General features: G+C 45.3%; 1 protein-coding gene across 1 annotated transcript in view; it reads left to right on the top strand.

Annotated features, from left to right (window-relative positions):
- The window catches only part of ALOX5AP (arachidonate 5-lipoxygenase activating protein), a 51,899-nt gene that overhangs the window by 19,350 nt on the left and 13,063 nt on the right, over positions 1 to 19,486 (top strand). The window contains exons 2-3 of the mRNA XM_032150535.2: positions 3,464 to 3,588; positions 11,967 to 12,066. Of these exons, the coding sequence (XP_032006426.1) occupies positions 3,464 to 3,588; positions 11,967 to 12,066 (225 nt within the window). The remainder of the gene's footprint in view (positions 1 to 3,463; positions 3,589 to 11,966; positions 12,067 to 19,486) is intronic.

The following is a 19,486-nucleotide window of genomic DNA, read 5'->3' as shown; positions in this document are numbered from 1 at the left end:
CTCTGCCACATGATAATTGTGAGAACTACTACCAGGGTCTTCATTCTTCTGCCATCTGGTTGACCTCTCCAAGAATGGACACCGGGGCAGCCTGGGCCAATGAGGCTGTCCTAAGAGATTAGATGAGAGAAGTCAGTCTTTGACAGGTGATGGAAGCTGTAAAATGTAAAACTCCAGAGTTGGTGAAGATGTCGCCAGGAAACAGGTCTGCAGAGAAAATACGTTTGACATGCTAAGAGAAGCTGAGAGAGATGCGAGAGGAGAGATTGGAAGAAAGACAGAGACAGAGGTAGAGCGAAGAGAAAGAGAGAGAGAGAAAGGGACAGAAGAGAGAGAAAAAAGAGGGGGCCGGGCGCGGTGGCTCACGCCTGTAATCCCAGCACTTTGGGAGGCCTAGGTGGGAGGATCACGAGGTCAGGAGATAGAGACCACCCTGGCTAACATAGTGAAACCCCGTCTCTACTAAAAAATACAAAAAATTAGCCAGGCGTGGTGGCGGGCGCCTGTAATCCCAGCTACTTGAGGAGGCTGAGACAGGAGAATGGCGTGAACCCGGGAGGCGGAGCTTGCAGTGAGCCGGGATTGCTCCACTGCACTCCAGCCTGGGGCCACAGAGCAAGACTCCGTCTCAAAAAAAAAAAAAAAAAAAAGAGGGGAAGGGCGGGAGGGAGAGAGAGAAAGAACTCCATTTAAGAGAGAGAGAGAAAGCTCTCTAGCTCCAAGGCCTAACCACATCTCTGCTCTTTTCAACTTTGGTTGTCAGATTTTTAGACTCTTTGAGTGAATAAATTCTCCTTTCTGCCTAAACTAGTTTGAGCTAAGTTTCTATTGCTTGCCACTGGAATACTTGGTAAGAGGACTGGCCTTCATTTCTGATGCATTGTCACTAAGATGTAAGTGTTAGAAGGGCTAACTCTTTATGGGGTTCAAACTCCTTGGCTACCAAAACCTAAACATCCCCTGAAACTTACCAAACTGCAGGGATGAATTGGATCTCACTAAGGTGAATATACAAATCTTGCAAGTGCTGAGCCCTAACCAATCTTATAATAACTCTGTGGTAGTTAATTTTATGTCAAATTGATTGAGCTAAAAAATGTCCAGGTAGCTGGTAAAATGTTTGTCCTTGGTGTGTTAGTGAGGGTGTTTCTGAAAGAGATCAGCAGTGGAATCAGTGGACTGAGTAAAGAATTCCCACCCTCACCAATGTGGTGGGTGTCATCAATCCACTGAGGGCCTGAATAGAACAAAAAGCGGGCAGAAGGGCTAATTCCCTCTTCTTCTTGAGCAGGGCCATCCATCTTCTCCTGCCCTTGGACACTGGAGCCCCTGGTTCTCCAGCTTTTGGATTCAGACTGGGTCTTGCACCATTGCCCTCCTTGATGATCAGGCCTTTGAATGCAGACTGGTCTCCACCAACAGCTTTTCTGAGTCTCCAGCTTGCAGATGGCAACCATGAAACTTCATGGTGTCCATGAGCATGTGAACCAATTTCTATTATAAATCTGCAGTATATATATATATATATATATACACACACACACACACACACACGCATATGTGTGTATATATATATATACACACACGTATATATGTATATATATACACACACACGTATATATGTATATATATACACACACGTATATATGTATATATATACACACACGTATATATGTATATATATACACACATATATATGTGTATATATACACACGTATATATATGTATATATATACACACGTATATATATGTATATATACACACGTATATATGTATATATATACACACGTATATATATGTATATATATACACACGTATATATGTATATATATACACACGTATATATGAATATATATACACACGTATATATGTGTATATATACACACGTATATATATGTATATATATATACACACAAACATATATACTGCAGATTTATAATATATACAAATATATAATATATATATAAAATATATATATGGAGGTTTATTTATATATTGGTTTGGTTTCTCTGGAGAGCCTTGGCTAATATAAAGTCTATACTCTACAAATTGCCCTAGGTACTCAGGGAGTACTCAAATGTGTCATGACCAGCCCGACTGCCCTGGCTGCTGGCTCCCCACATGCAACTCTGCACACTGCCTCCATCAGCCTTTCTCTGTCAGCGGAACCCAGGGCACTGAAGCTGGCCTCTGGCACCATACGTATGAGGGAACAATATCTTCCCCCACACTGACCTCTTCCATGCCAAGATGCAGCCCTCCCTGCTGCCACTAGTTACAGTGGTCCATGTTCCCTTTTAAAGTGAAGTTTTGATAAAAGCACCTCTTAACCAATGCCAGATAGCTAAGTCTGGGACAAAGATTGCAGGTATTTTGCATTTTCCATGTAACCTCAGAGGGATTGCCATTCACACTGAGCTGAGCTGCAGAATACCAGGCAGCCACCTCACCCACCCAGCAGGTCCACTCTTATACTTTCTCAGAAAGCACAGCCACTCTACTCTTATTAAGTTGAAAAGTATTTCCAGGAAGGCGTTTTTGCAATTGCCTCAGAAAAGCCAGTTGCAGTGTTTAACAATCCTTTGGAAATTTCCCTTAGGGATCATCTGTAACTCCATTTCTGCCTTTTACCGGAATTCTTTGGTTTGGTTTTAATTCTTTGGTTTAATTCATTAATTCCTTTTATTACTTTTCTCTGAAGAAATGGAGATGTCAGCTGTCCCTCCCCACTGCCATTTATTCCTTCCTTCATTCAAACCTTATGTGGCTGCTACTGAGGGCCCTACCATGTGTTAAGTGTTCACTTTTTTTCTTGGAATTCAAAAAAAGAAGGACAGTACTTGGGGCACAGATCTTTTGGTGTTCTATAAATGTTTTTAAAGTTTTATTTTACATTTGTGTGTGTGTGTGTGTGTGTGTGAGAGAGAGAGAGAGAGAGAGAGAGACAGTCTTGCTCTGTTGCCCAGGCTGGAGTGCAGTGGCATAATCATTGGCTCACTGCAGCCTCAAAGTCCTGGGCCCAAGTGATCTTCCCACCTCAGACACAGACACCCAAAGTGCTGTGGTTACAGGTTTATGCCACTCTGTCTGACCTGAAAGTTTTGGGTTTACTTTCCCTTCTTTCTCTTTGCTGAAGTCAGAGATGATGGCAGCTTCTGGATTCTCTGGTGCCTGTGCTGGGCTCATGCTGGTCATGGTCTTGGGTCCAGGATTCATTCTGGAGACTCTCAGGGAAGTTTCCCATGACAAGGAAGTGTAGGAGAGTGTGCTGGCTTTGTGTGCTCCTCTGCCAAGCCTGGCTTCTCCTGGTAGGTCACACTGAACCACAGCCAAGGCATTTTGGTGGTTAGTTAAAAAAAAAAAAAAAAAAAAAGGAAGAAGAAGGCACTGTGTAATTGTGCTGGGTATCTTCAGAAATGTAATGATGAAATAGTGCAAGCTCTCACTTCCCCTTCCTGTACAGGGCAGGTTGTGGAGCCAGAGCCAGAGCAGTCCTCTCTGGAGAGCCTGAAGCAAACATGGATCAAGAAACTGTAGGCAATGTTGTCCTGTTGGCCATTGTCACCCTCATCAGCGTGGTCCAGAACGGTAAGGAAAGCCCTTCACTCAGGGAAGAACAGAAGGGGAGATTTTCTTTGATGGTTGTTTGGAAGTCAGGCTTAAACAATTGTGTCTGTGTGTGCGTATGCACACACACTTTTACCTTATCTTTATTTGCTTCTTTTTATTTGAATGTATAGGGTTGTGTGTATTTCTGTGTAAATTTGGGGTTTTCCTCCTCTTAGTCTTTCACTTTTGTGGTGATGACTAGCCCCGTTTTTAGAGCCAGGGTTGCAACTTGAAGGTTTTGCTAAAACCCTCACCAAAGTGTCTATGATCAGCATTTTAACTATTAATTAATGTGGCCAGGCAAGGGGTGGAAGGTGAGAAGACTAGAAAGGGAACATGATATACATATTTACTCAGATACTGGGCTTTCCTAACATCTGCAATGCAATTGAAGTTACCAGTCATCTGCAGTCTAAAAAGAAAGTGATTTTGGGAGGTACGTGGAAAAAATCATCTTATTATTTTTCCTCTATATTACTTTTTTCTTTTTTTCTTCTGAAGAAACTTTTTTTTTGGTGATACCTTCTTTTTCTCTAGCACGTATAATTTTGGAAGCATTTTTCATATGCATTGTATACTTCGGAAGGAGAGAGAGAGAGAGAGAGGAAAATTGTCTTGTTCAGCGTTTGCATTTTCATTATTTCTGCTATTAGTTAAAAAAAAACAAAAAAACAAAATAAAAAAAAAGCAGGATACCTAGATCTGGAAAAGGGAGGATTGTGAAGAGCTGTCTCCCTAAAGTTCTGAGTTAGGACTGCCTCAGATCACTTTCATAAGTCTCTCCAGTGGCTTTGTGTTTTATATTTATTAAGACAGAGAAAAAAAGAGTAATTACTAAGGGCAGCTGCTGTAGCTTCATGGTGATTACTGAACATTGACACCCTGTCACGCTTTGGAACTTTGAGTATTTAATCACTTTGGGATATTCTATTTTCCCCCATCTTGAGTGTGGACAGATGCTGGTGATGTAGACTTCTGGGCACAGAGCGAGCCTCCCCCTCAGTCCCCACACCAGAAAGGCTCAGCTTCACACACTCCAAGCATGTTTTCTATAAGAACTACACTTTGTGGCTTTGTGACCCAAACATTTTTATACTAAATTACACACAACAAATTTGTAGCTCAGAGAGGGAACAAATGGCTTATTTAGGCCACCATTTTCTTGAGCCATTATGGTTTCACACAGGGCTCCCTTGGCCCTGTAAATTGGCAAGGATTCCATTATTCAATCTGCATACATGCACAGAGACCCTGCTCTGGGCCAGATAGTATTCTGGGTACAGGCGGATAGAGCAGGAAACAAAACAGCTACAGTGATGGACAGGTCGGCCTGCAGCAATGCCTGCAGTCTCTGTGAGGGTAGCTGTATGGGTGGGCAGGTGGCCAGCACTTACTCAGCTCTGGAAGGATCTCCCCTCTGGCCTCTCCCCTGACACCCATCAATAAAACTGAGGAGCATCAGTGGACAGGGGACCTTGTGCCCCCTCCCCTGCCTGTGCAGTTAGGGCTGAACCCAGCTACGAAGTTTGAGCTCACTCTCTCCGGCTGCCTCTCAATTCAGAGCTGAGCTGGGGGAAGCTTCAGAGCTCTCTGTTTCAAGGACAGTTTCTCCTCACCTCTCCTAAAGGAGGTGCACCAGGGAACTGGCCCTGCTGTGCCTGGGGCTTTGTCCTGAGCTTTGCCGTCAGGACAGGTCTAGCAAACCCTGTTCAGATTGAGGTGGGTGGTGAGATTTCGAATTCTTTTTGACAGATAGGATTAAGTCTTCTTCTGTGGGACAAGTGGGAGATAGAGGTAAGATTAAAGATGGCCAGATGTCTGAGTCCCGACAGCCACGATCTGGAGATCTAGACTTTTTAGAGACCACAGGGAACAGTGGCCTCACTAACAGAGTTCCCCGAAGTGATGAGTGTGCTGGGGGCTTCTTGGTTGAGGAGATACTAGCATGGACCAGCTGGGAGGTAATTTTTTGGGCTGGAGTGTGATGGCCTGCACATCACTGCCTCTGTCCCTCCATTGTCACAGCTGCCCCTTGGGAGCCAGCTGAGGCAATTTGTGGTCAGAGTGACTTTGCACAGTTGTCCTGCCTGTGTTCAGGAAGGGAGTTTCTGTGGTCCCTTTGAAACCACAGAAGAGCCCCTCGTATACCTCTCAATGGAGGGGGCAAAACATTCAAATAACTCAGGAGATAACACCACTATTTGTTTTTAACTGTGAGTTTTTAGGCAATCACAAAGATCCAGATGTATGTTCAAGCCTCTCTTTGCAATTCTAATTAACCTCAATGTTGCAACTATAGACCTACCTTACAGAGTTCAAAAAAATATGCAAAAACCCTGCCTTTCTTCTTCCTCATACCCCAAAATGCCATTCTGAACACTTCCTGTTAGTTAAAAAAAGATTTCCATGGTGTTAACCAGGCACTGTACACAGTCTGTGTCCCAAGACAATGAGGTACAGTTCCACACGCGCCCATGACTGGGTTGGGCTCTGCACCCTCTCTATACTTTGACAGCCTGATTTTCTGTGATTGGGCAGAGCTGGCCCACCTGGTGCAATGTCCTCCTCTGCCTTTCAAACATGCTTTAGTCAGCAAGATCTTCAAATTTATAACCCTTTCCAGCTTGATCCAGCAGAATGCAGATTTGGAAAAACAGAACGAGTTTAAAATACATCACTCTAAGAAACCTGGAACAGAACTATCAAAACTTGGTTTCCCAGAGAATATAGCAAATGGGCTCATTGGCCAATACTATGACACTGGCTTTTGCGAAAAGAAAGGCTTTATTGCAAGGCCGGCCAGCAAGGAGGCAGGAGTTGGGCTCAAATCTGTCTCCCCAATTTGGGGCTTAGGGCAAATTTTAATTCCATAGATGCATTTCTTACGAGTAGCCGGCAGAGAGCCTCCAACTTCTCCTGCCTAGGTACCAGCAGCTTGGACGTGATGCAAACCTGGGAAGCACATGCTGTATTTGGAGAAAGTGATCGGGAAGAAATGTGAGCTGAGGGGAGGGACTCAGTGCCCCTGAGCTACACTTAGTGATGGCAGAGGAAGGATGTCCTCCTGCAGGAGGCTGTTACGCATCTGCTCTGGTTGTAGGCGGAGCTGGCAGGCATTAGCAGCGTCCTCTTTCCCCCAAGAGAGGCAGCCTCCTCCAAGTTTTGGCGACATTATGGCCCTGCAATCATAAGGGTTTGTGAGCACAGTGCTAAGGAGGGAAATGGAGCTGCTGTTACTAGTTCCACCCCAACATACACACACACTCACAAGAAACCTCACAAGCACCATACTGGAAGACTTTGCCATCCAACCTGAGATTTGACAGGCTCTAGAAGCAGAATCATAGACTCATGAAGTTCCCTCAAAGCAGGAATCTTCCTTACAGTAACCCCCAACCGCCGCCCCCGGCCTCCACTGGCTGCTTCTTCCTGAACACTGCAGTGTTTGGAAAACTCACAACCTTCCAAGCTTGCCTTTCCTATTGTTGCATGGATTGAAAGCTTACGTTGTGTGAAGAATGGCGCTTCCTGCTGTGCTTAGTATTATCTCATATAATCTTTGCACCATTTAATCCTTGCACTCACCCACTCATGCAACTGCCTTTGCAGAGACTGGAAGGGTCGCTGTAAGCTGACCTTTCCTTCACTGTACCTATTTTGTTCCCTGCTTTATTCCCCTGCACCCAGGACACTGCCTGGCACAAAGACAGGTCTTTATAAGTGTATGCAAGTGAATAAAGAAATATATATTATTATTATTATTTTTGAGACAGTTTCACTCTGTCACCCAGGCTGGAGTGCAGTAGCGCAATCTCAGCTGACCGCAAACTCTGCCTCCCAGGCTCAAGTGATTCTCATGTCTCAGCCTCCTGAGTAGCTAGGACTACAAGCATGTGCCACCACGCCCAGTTAATTTTTGTATTTTTAGTAAAGATAGGGTTTCACCATGTTGGCCAGGTTGGCCTCCAACTCTTGACCTCAAGTGATCCTCCTGCCTCAGCCTCCCAAAGTGCTGGGATTACAGGCATGAACCCAGCGTAGAAATACATACTATTATTCATTCCTGTTTTACAGATAAGCAAAGTGAGTCATGGAGAATTTGGACCATTGGTTGAAAGTCCCAAGGTCAGGAGTCGTGAAGCTGGGATTAAAACCTAATCATCTGACTTTAGAGAGTAGACACTTGCTCCATGCATATTGCCTCCAATTCATTCATTCATTCATTCATTCAAGCACTCACTGTTCAAGAATTTCTTTCTTATGTTGAGCTGAAATCTGCAGCCCTATGCCTTTTATCCAGCAGTCCTGGTGCTGTTCCCTTAAATCACTTAGACTATGCCTGCTCTTTCTGTGTTTACAGTGTCAGCTGTAACATCTCCCTCTTCAGCCTATCGTTTCTGGAGTCCCTTGCCACTGGGTCTCCTCTCCCCTCCTGTGTTCTTTCTAAGAACACCTATGCAGATAGTTGTCTTCTGTACAGGGAAGCTGTTCCTGAGGTCTGGACATCAACTCTGTTAGAATAATCTATGTATGAGTTATTTTTTTGAGAACTATGTGTCATTGCTGACTCATATTAACTCTGTGGTTAACTAAAATCTCAAGATCTCTTTATGTTTGTTGAGAAACTTATTTAACTTCTCTGGCCCTCAGTTTCCTTCACTGAGCAGTGGAGTGATGGATAACCTCCACCTGTGGTTGCTGAAGGTCTTGCACAAGATGATATAGTTAAAGTAGCTAGCAGTGCCCACGTACAGCAGAGGCCTCACAACGGTTTGCAGCCATCTCTCTATCTGTGTCTTTGTCTCTCTCTCACACTGGTTTTGGCTTACTGTTAGCAGCTAGCCGAGATAAGTGTGTTTATGGTCTTTGCATGCATTGTTTCTGTAGCATACTGGAGGATTACAAGAGGTTGGGGAGTGAGGGGGCAGTGAGGAGTAGACAAAGGCAGCCAACTCTTCCAAGTTTGGCTTAGAAGGAAGGAGAGGTAAACCCTAGTTGAATGTTGGACTGAAGCAGGTTTGTTTTTGTTTTGTTTAAAGGGTAGGGAAGATCTGTGGGTGTTTCCAGGATAAAGAAAAGGAGAGAATATGATATTAAAGATTCTGGAAGTGGGAGAAGGAGCAATGAAATACAGACTTGAAGTCAGTGGCATGGACAGGGTGAAGATCTCTGGTAGAGGATGCAGCCTTAGAGAAAAGGAAGGGGCTCGGTTCTCTGAGCAAGGAGGGAAAGAAGAGAGGCAGATGCAGAGAAGTATAGCACATCGTGCTGCTGGTTGCAGAAATAACCTCTGACTTTTAATACAGTCATCCCTCGGTATCCCTGGGGGATTGGTTCTAGGAACTCCCTCGGATGCCAAAATTCATGGATGCTCAAGTCCCTGATATAAAACGGCACAGTATTTGCATTTAACCTACACACATCCTCCATATACTTTTTTTTTTTTTTTTTTTTTTTTGAGATGGAGTCTTGCTCTGTCACCCAGGCTGGAGTGCAGTGGCTCGATCTTGGCTCACCGCAAGCTCCACCTCCCGGGTTCATGCCATTCTCCTGCCTCAGCCTCCCAAGTAGCTGGAGCTACAGGTGCCTGCCACCACGCCCGGCTAATTTTTTTTTGTATTTTTTAGTAGAGACGGGGTTTCACCATGTTAGCCAGGATGATCTCGACACATCCTCCATATACTTTAAGTAATCTCTAGATTACTTGTTTTGTCTTTTCTTTTTTTTCCTTTTTGAGATGGAGTTTCACTCTTGTCACCCAGGCTGGAGTGTAATGGTGCAATCTCGGTTTACTGCAACCTCCGCCTCCTGGGTTCAAGTGATTCTCCTGCCTCAGCCTCCTGTGTAGCTAGGATTACAGGCCCCTCCCCACCCCCCCCCACAACTGGCTAATTTTTGTATTTTTAGAAGAGATGGGGTGTCACCATGTTGGCCTGGCTGGTCTTGAACTCCTGACCTCAGGTGATCTACCTGCCTTGGCCTCCCAGAGTGATGGGATTATAGGCATGAGCCACTGTGTGTGGCCTAGATTACTTATAATACCTGATAGAATGTAAATGCTATGTAAACAGTTGTTATATTGTATTGTTAAAAGATAGTAACAAGAAAAAAAATCTATACGTGTTCAGTTCAGACAAATGTTTTTTTTTTTTTTTTAATATTTTAGGTCAGTGGTTGGTTGACTCTAGGAATGCAGAACCTGCAGATACAGAAGGTTGATTATGTGTTCAGAGGTAGGGAATACCATCTTGGGTTCCAGAAAGAAAATGATCAGCATTTTCTGTCATACTCTGGTAAAAACAGATCTTTCGAATGGACAGGTGTATTAAACCCTGTGGAGCTGGCTGGGCCCAGTGGCTCACGCCTGTAATCCCAGCACTTTGGGAGGCTGAGGTGGGTGGATCACGAGGTCAGGAGTTCGAGACCAGCCTGGCCAATATGGTGAAACCCTGTCTCTACTAAAAATACAAAAATTAGCTGGGCATGATGATGCGTGCCTGTAGTCCCAGCTACTCGGGAGGCTGAGGCAGAAGAATCGCTTGAACCCTGGAGGTGGAGGCTGCAGTGAGCTGAGATCACACCACTGCACTCCAGCCTGGGCGACAGAGTGAGACTCCGTATCTAAAACAAAAAAAAAAAACCTGTGGAGCTAATGAAATCCTGCAGGGAGCTTCACGGTGACAGCAAGAGGAGAAACACATCCCCATATGCCCCGCAGAGTTTGAAGTCCCGGCTGCACCTCTCCCAAGCGGCGGGGTGACTCTGGAAAGTTGCAGCATTCTTACCTACAGAGTGGGAACAGTACTACCCATTGCGCAGAGTGGGTGCAAAGCTCAGTGATGGAATACATGGCAAGTGCCCACCACATTGCCTGGGATGAGGTGGGCCCTTCCTTTGTGCAAGAGAGCCCTATAGATACACCCAAAGTGAGCACATTCCTACAGAAGGAGTGTTATTTGTGTCGAAAAGAAAAACATGAAAGGCTTTTATTCCTATACACAATAAAGCACCTCTTTAATGTCTTTTTGAGGAGGATAATATGAAATTGATGAAAAGGAACCCTGTGGTTGGATCCCTGACAATCACATGTATCCCTTTTTTCACTCTTGAAAAAGGAGTAAAGGAATAAAATAGAAGGGGAGAGGGGGCAGAGAGACCTTCACCGCCCCCCCGCCATCATCCAATCTATAGTCAAACCCTCCAGACTGTGTCTCCTTGGCATCTCTGACACCCCCACCACCACCGCCCCAGTCGACTCCTATCTTATCCCCCGATCCTGGATCTGATTCTGCCAAGTGCCTGCCACACTAAAGACAGGGTGGCTTTCTGATGACAACATTCCTCTGCTTAAACCTGTCAGTAATTCCTTGTTGCTCTCAGACAGAACTAAGTTCTGAATTTCTTCACACGGCTCTCAGCAAGGTCACAGTCACCCTGCTAGGCTCCAGGGGCAAATCTCAATGGTCATCTTCTTGAAGCCCTGGCTCAGTTATTCCTTTCTCATTGAGGCTCATGAACCCACCTTCTTGCATGCATCAAATGGCCCCTTACCATGCTCTTCTTTCGCCCATAGCTCAGCACACCGTATCGTTTTAATTTATGTATTTTGCTTACTGTGGATGATCTGTCTCCTCCTCTGCTGTCCTCACCAGAGCATCAGTTCCTCAAACCAAGGCTCTTTGTTTTGTTCTTGGATGCAAGCTAAATGTCTGGCATGTGGCAAGTGGTCATAGATACATGTCATTGAAAGAACGATTCATCACCTCCCTCTTGGCCTCATCTGTGGTTCTACCAAATCGCATTCCCTCCCCAGTGCCCTCCATTCCCCCTCCTTGGCTGGACATTGTGAACTACAGACAGTTCTTTACCCTGGACCTTTGCATATTCTGTTTTCTTAGCATATAGCGGCCCCTCTCCCTCCCTCTGCTTGGCTAATTTCTACTTGTTCTTCAGATTTTATCTTAGATGTCATTCCCTCAAGGAATCCTTCCGTGATCCAACATGGAATTAAGTTGCTTCCTTTGACCCTGAAAGCACCATGTACTCAATCTCCTCTTGGCATGACTCGCTCTGCTGTGTGGAACGTCTGCTTTCCTTGTTCGTCTCTTCCTTTAGACTGTAAGATCCTGGAAAGTGGGGGCCGTGCCTTGCTCACGACTGTGTTTCCAACACCAAACACAGTGTTCAGTAGAGAGCAGCTGCTGAGTACATTTCTGCTAAATGACAGTTGATGGAGGACATTTAGGGCTGTTTGGAGGTCAAGTCAAGGAGGCATTTAACATTCTAGTAAAACAAGGAAGTAACAGGCTTCTGAACATGCCCACAATGAACCAGATGCAAACCTTTTCCCTTGGCAGGATTCTTTGCCCATAAAGTGGAGCACGAAAGCAGGACCCAGAATGGGAGGAGCTTCCAGAGGACGGGAACACTTGCCTTTGAGCGGGTCTACACTGCCAAGTGAGTCCAAACCCTGATGTTGCTAACAAGTGGGGGCATGGGCAGGGGGGCCTCCTTCTAGGAGTGATGACCACCCTTAATACCACATGTCTGTCTGAGCCAAGTTTCTGAGTGCCAGGGAGGTGAGGGAGGTTGGACTTCTCCAGAGAGGCTTTGTGGACACGCTTTATCACCTTAGGTAGTGCTAGTGTCAAAAGAAAGGGAGTGGGGATATGGGGCACATTGATGGAGGGAGGTATGATCTCTGCAGCTTCAGAAAGATCTGAGAGAGTCACTCGGTTAGAGAAGTTGACCTATTTCCTGTGGGGTTAGATGAGGGGTGCTACTGTGAACACCAGCCATGACTCACCAGTCACCTTCAGAAGCCACAGGCAGGACACGCTGGCGACAGCCTTCAACTCACCTGCCCCTGGCTCCCCTGCGGGTGGAAGTCTGGAGGTGACACCAGTGCATTTTCTAACACTGGCTCCTTGAGCAACTAGAACAAGAACAGAAAGAATGGGGACATTAGCAGGTGCTTTCCCCCTCTCTCATTCTTTTCTTTGAATAAAAAGGCTGTTTGAAAACACCTGAGCGGCTCTAAAGCTGGGTGCAATCGATTCGGGATGCAAATCCGAATGAATGTTATTCAAATACTCCTCTTTCCTTTATGCAGAGTGTATTTCAAGGCTCAGCCAGTGGCAGGCATGTTGGGGACTATGGGCTAGGACTAGGGGCCTGTCACAGAGGAAGGCCTCATGCTAGAGAGCTAAGGGAGGAGCTGGCCTTCAGTTCCATCCCAGGAGCAACTTTGATGTTCCCAGAGATCCTTCCAAAGGGGGAGTCATGGTCACCCAAGAAAAATGCATTCAGAATGCCAAGAATGGTGCAAACTCAGGACAAAGATTCACACTGCAGGGTCGGAGTCCCTGGGCTCGCTGCTGGCACCATGGAGGGAGGGTCCCCTTCAGGGGTACCGTTGGTTTCCTGTGAATTAAACTGGCTTCAAGGGATCTCGACTGAACAGGCCTACATCACACTCACTGATACAGTTTCTCTTCAGTCCTTCTCCTCATCTAGATATTTTTAATGGTTTCAGTGAGGTGTAGGCATGAGGGGATTGGAGGGGGCATCTCTTCCGTTGCAGCTTTTCATTGGCTGCTTTGCTCCCTCAGCTCCGAAATTGCTGGGCCACTCGAACGCATTAGTGTGGTAGTCACAGGCTGATTGCCTGGGCCCTTGCCCTCTTTGGGCATTTTCCCTTTCAGACAGCCCCTGAGTACTCACAGCGCTGCTACAGCGGGCCACCTAGATCTCCCTCTTTCTCCATGCTCCCACCTGCTCTGGGCTCCACTCCCTTCTCCCAAGCGCTTCTGTCCAGGCCTATTCCAGCAGTCTGAGCTTAAGGAAATCCTTTGCTAAACTGATTATAAAGAGGTTTCTATTTTAACATCTAGGCCTTCCATGTATTAATTCTCAGAGTCAATTTAAGATGTTTAAAGGTGTGATTTAAGACATTTAAAAACCATTTGGAGGAGAGTACAGAAATTATGTCAGTTGCTGTCAGCCTCTTTGCACTATCTGTAGAGAAAGATACTAGAGTCCCGCCTCGGACACATCCACATGCAAGAGGTGCAAAGAAGGTGACTTTGATGAGGCAAGGTCAAAACTTCTCCCCAGATGAAATCCAAAGAAAGCATTCCTACTATGCTATATCAGTTTGGAAAGAGAAACTTCTGCCAAATGACTGCATTCTCACTGGTCACATTGTATTCCTATGGACTCCTCAGCTCAACCAATTTGGAGAAGTTATGGTGCAATTTCACCGTTTCTGGTTAGAAGTTAAGTTTCCATTTTGCTGGCAATGAAGAAGAAATGGAGCAGGCCAGGCTGTGTAGTTTCTGCCATGTGCCCCCAGGAGTGAACAGCTCTGTTTCTAAGAAGCCATGGTGCTTAGACCTGGCTTGCTAGTTGCCAGCCCCCAAATTGCAGAAGTGCCCTTGGTTGGTGGCTGTGCTGTGTCACTTGGGAAGGTCGTTTGGAAGTTCCACAGTCATTGTGGGGCTCCAGAGATAAAAACCGTAAGAGGAGAGTGGAAGGTGATTTTTGCTGCTTGGGCATCCCCACTGTGTGGGTGCTGCAGCCCAGCTCTCAAAACCCATGGGTCTGTACACTCAACCTCCATGAGAGGGAAGGAGAAGGATGAGGAAGGGGAGAGATAGCCACGGAAAGGTAGGAACTAAGCAGGCAGGGTGGAGAGTTTTCTGTAAGATACAAATTGTCTGGACACTGCTGCGGTTCTGTTATAAAGACCACTTCCTCCCTGGGCCAGCAACATATCTGTGTGCCTGTCTGGGTTGTAAAAAGGGTCAAAGATCAATGCAGCAGGCAGCTACATGCTGGCAAAAGCCAGAGGCAGCTGGTCTGTTTGCCTGTGCCAGGAAACCACTGGGAATGGGGTTGCGTGTTATTCTAGGAGAAAGTCGTCCCAGCAGCAGCTTCTCCAGGGGCATCCAAGAGCACTGGAAAGGGTTAAAAGATGACCCATGAGGCTGCAGGAAGAAAAGAACATGCATTTAATCTTGCTATCTGAAAAGTAAGAACTGAAGCTTTACTCATTTTTAATATACACATGGACAGTAGTATGTGTATATAGTTTATATGCAAATATACTTGTTATAAGGTTGCATGCTCAAAATTTTTGGTTGATGGGGTGTGGGATCATAAATGTTCAGGGACCATGGCTATCAAGGAAAAATAGCATGAAGGATAAATGATACTGGTGGATTAAAAAGACAGATGCATGTATTTTTAGCATAAAACACAACTGCTGACTGATACAGATAGCTCAAGATTCAGGGGCAGCTGCTGAGCAGATACCCCAGCCAGTGTGGCTCATTAGCTCAGACTTGGCCTTAATTAATGGGCTGTCCCTCCACTCATCTCCCATGAGGGTAGAGCTGAGTCAGGGTTTGAGAGCTAAAAGGAATTGGACCTGGACTCTGTTCACGTGTATATTTTAATTCTAATTAATTCTTTCTTTTGAAAGACAGAGTCACACTCTGTTGCCCAGGCTGGAGTGCAGTGGCACGATCTTGGCTCACTGCAACCTCGGCCTCCCAGGTTCAAGTGATTCTCCTGCTTCAGCCTCCTGGGTAGCTGGGATTACAGGCACATTCCCCCATGCCTGGCTAATTTTTGTATTTTTAGTAGAGACAGTGTTTCACCATGTTGGTCAGGCTGGTGTCGAACTCCTGACCTCAGGTGATCCACCCGCCTTGGCCTTCCAAAGTGTTGGAATTACAGGCATGAGCCACTGTGCCTGGCCTGTTCACGTGTATAAAACACAGTTTAATGTCCTATTCCCAGCCAATGAGCATGGCTAGAGCAGCCTCGGTCAAAGTTTGGTTTTCGGAGAAAAATCCTTGTTAGCTGACCTAAGATTCCCGTTTGTGAGTGTAAGTAAGCACAGGTTGCAGAGAGGAGAAGGGTCTCTGGAGAGGTGTAATTTTCTAAATGGATTGCAAGTTCATGGACTTTTAACAGGTGTTACAGGGGATAACAAGTTCTTTATAGACAGACTTTTGAGGACGTTTAAGGGTACTCTGATTCTTGGTGTTCTAAGAGGGGAATGTATTATTTAACTGCAGACACCCCTACCACCCGCTTTTTGCAGAGTGTATCAAAACATGTTTTTGGAATGTCACCCTCATGTCTCTTCTCCCTGCATCTTTTATCTCTTGGTGTCCATTCTAGACTCACTTTCTTTCTTTCTTTCTTTCTTTTCTTTTCTTTCTTTTTTTTTTTTTTTGAGATGGAGCTTCACTCTGTCACCAGGCTGGAGTGCAGTGGTGCAATCTTGGCTAACTGCAACCTCTCCCTTCCGGGCTTAAGCAATTCTTGTGCCTCAGCCTCCTGAATAGCTGGGATTACAGGCATGCACCACCATGTCCGGCTAATTTTTGTATCTTCAGTAGAGACAGGGTTTCACTATGTTGGCCAGCCTGGTCTCAAACTCCTTACTTCAGGTGATCTGCCCGCCTCAGCCGCCCAGAGTGCTGGGATTACAGGCATGAGCCATTGGTGCCTGGCCTAGACTCATTTTCAAGTGGCATAGACTTGTAAAATTATTTAAAGGTGATAGGTCTACAACGATCCTGTCAATTAGTATTGACACTGTTATTAATAAACTGTTATTAATTATATTTACTTACTTTAAATTAATCCAAACTAATTAACAGAACACTAAAGAGTTTCTATGTTTTATTCCCAGAGGTGGAGAAAAATGAAAGGAAATAGAGCAACAAATTCTTTTCTCCATAAAAACATGAATAGTGCAGCACATCAAGTTGAACATAGCACAGCGAATTGTTGCAAGATCTGCTGAATAGCTCCTATTTAGACGTCAAGGAATGGGTCTCAAAATGGGTTCGTCAGAAAAAATGGCACAAAATTTCTCAAAAGAAAATTCAGAGTAATAATAATTTGTCAATAAGAAAGACACTTCCACTGGGGGTTAAGAAGGAAGACATTGGAACAATGATAGCCACCACTTATTGAATGCTTACTGTGAGCCAGGTGGCACTTCACCTTGTTTCATTCTCACAACAGTCTAGGGAAGTAATTACTAATGTCTCCATCTACCTCTTGTAGATGAGCAAATTGAGGCTCAGTGAGGCTAGGAAATGCACCCACACTCACATAGCCCATAAGAGGCAGCCATGGCATTGGGCCCAGACTGTGTGAACTTCAGAGACTGCATGAGCAGCCACTGGACAGCTGTCATGGCTAAAGCCACTTGAATTCAGCCCAGCAGCAGCCCCCTCTCCAGGAGGGGCACATAAGCTTGCAGCTTTGGGTAGAAGCTGCACTTGAAGTCCTGGATGGTGACAGGCACTGGCTTGAGCCAGAGCCAGGAACAAGGCTCTGAGAATATTCTGGAAATCCACAGGAGGAGCCCATTTTCTTACAGCTGGGAGAATTTCATTCAACTCCAGGCTGACCATATTTTATTAGGAACCAAGGTGAGTTGAACTAATAGTCAGGAATGGTTGAATACGGACCCAATGTCAAATCACTAGACAGTTCCCATTTCTAATGAGCAGATCCCTTAGACAATTAAGAATTTTTTTTCCTTTTGCATAATCCAGACAAAATCGCTACTTAAAAACAAACCAAAAACCCGAAACATGAGAAAGAGAAGGAAGCAGGGGAAATCTTTGGTATTAATAGGTTTTTAAACAATAAGAGCACCAGATATTTTACCCCATCAGACACAGAATGTTATTCAAATAACCAAACAAGGAATTTTTTCTTCTAAGTTTCTTGAACTGGAAAATGAATCATATTTTCTCAGTCCTGAGGCTGCAATTTTGTGCCTGTAGTAATATATAAGAATAAATGTGATGCCAGTGCCCAGTAGCTGCTGCAATTGTTACTTGGGGACCTGTTTATTCACTAAGCACTTCACCCCAATGGTAAATTTGTAGGGGCCTCCTGCCCTTTGGAGCTCCTACCGTGTCCATTAGATCAGTGGAAATTCTGGGATTCAGAGCACTTTGCAAGGTCAGCAGGGGTCTGTCTACTCTTTCTGTCCTGTTCCTGGTTTTTGGTTGTGCCTGGATTCCAGAGTAGGTTTCTCATCTGTTACCGTCATAAACTTCTCCAGAAAAGGATCTTTTGACCATCAGAGGAGCATGGAGATTCCAGTGGCGAGGCACAGATAACCCGATCTCTCTGGGTTCTCTGCAGGGCACAGATGAAGGGCTGGCCATTCCTGAGTTCTCAGTGGTACCACTGAAGCATGAGACCCTAAGAGTTTGCATGAGCAGTTTGGAAATTGCATCTTTGTTTTTACCTATATAATCACAAGAAACCCGTGGTTCTCAAACGTCAGCAGGCATCAGCATCACATGGAGGGCTTGTTAAAACAGATTTCTGGGCCCCAACATAGAGTTTTAAATTCTGAAGGCCTGAGGTGGGCGTGAACATTTGCATTTCTAACATGTTGTTGGTGCTGCTGCCGCCGCTGGTCCCGAGAGCACGCCTGGAGAACTGCCACCTTCGACCATGGACCGTGAGAATTCACATGGACCTCAGAATTATAATCAGTCTCTCAGTTTTACAGATAAGGAAACTAAATCCAGAGAGATTGTTTTGCCAATGGTGAACAGCTGGTTAAAGTCAGGACGGAGACTTTAATCCTAGTCAAGTGACCTTTCCACTGTATTTATTTCCCTCCCTTTTTGTGCCTCTCAAGTCTAGTTATGCTGTTTTTCATGGATGGGCATATTTATTGCCCTGATCTGGACTGCAGACTTCTCAGGAGGACACCTATAATTTAATTTAGTATAGTTGAAGAGTTAACAGACATGGCTTTGGAGACAGACTGATTATGGTGTGAATCCTGGCTTTGCCACTCCCTAGCTGGATGACCCTGAGCAAGTTATTCAGCTTCTCCAAGCCTCAGTTCCTTATTGGAAACGACAGCAATTGTGGTAGGCAGAATAATGGCCCCCTCGCCAATCATGCCTACATCCTAATCCTAGGAACCTGTGAATATGTTACGTTACATGGCAAGGGGAAATTCAGGCAGCTAGCCACTTGGCCTTAAAATAAAGAGATTATCCTGGATGATCTGGGTAGGACCTGATGTAACCACAAGGGTCTTTTTAATGTGGAAGAAGGAGGCAGAAGAGTAGATGTCAGAGTCATTCAAAATAAGAAAGATTTGATGGGTCATCCCTGACTTTCAGGTTGGAAGGAGGTTCTGAGTCAAGGAATACAGGTGACCTCTAGAAGCTGGAGAAGGCAAGGAAATGATTTCTCCCCTAGAAGCTCCAGAAGGATTGCAGCCCTGCTAATATCTTGACTTTATAGCCCATTGAGATTTATTCTGGATTTCTGACATCCTGAACCACAGTAAAGGGGTATTTTTTTGTTTTTTGAGACAGAGTCTTGCTCTGTTGCCTGGGCTGGAGTGCAGTGGCACGACCTTGGCTCGCTGCAACCTCTGCCTCCCAGGTTCAAGTGATTCTCCTGCCTCAGCCTCCTGAGTAGCTGGGATTACAGGTGCCTGCCACCATGCCTGGCTATTTTTTGTATTTTTAGTAGAGACAGCGTTTCACCATGTTGGCCAGGCTGGTCTTGAACTCCTGACCTTGTGATCTGCCTGCCTCAGCCTCCCAAAGTGCTGGGATTACAAGGCGTGTTGTTTTAAGCCACTCAGTTTGTGGCCACTTGTTACAGCAGCAAGAGGAAACTCATACAGTTATCATGTGAACTCACAGGAATATGGCGAGTTAAAAAGAGAGGAAGGGTGCAAAACATCCATGGTAGAGTGAGAACTCTCCAGGGAGTGAGGACTGTGCCCAGCACACAGTGATCACCCTCGCAGTAAGCTAACTTTCTGAGCACCAGCTTTTTTGAATTGACTTTGGTG

This window comes from Hylobates moloch, unplaced genomic scaffold, assembly GCF_009828535.3.
Source record: "Hylobates moloch isolate HMO894 unplaced genomic scaffold, HMol_V3 SCAFFOLD_4, whole genome shotgun sequence".
Taxonomy (NCBI): Eukaryota; Metazoa; Chordata; class Mammalia; order Primates; family Hylobatidae; genus Hylobates; species Hylobates moloch.
The sequence above is the reverse complement of the archived record's forward strand: the minus strand, read 5'-3'. Positions and strand labels throughout refer to the sequence as shown.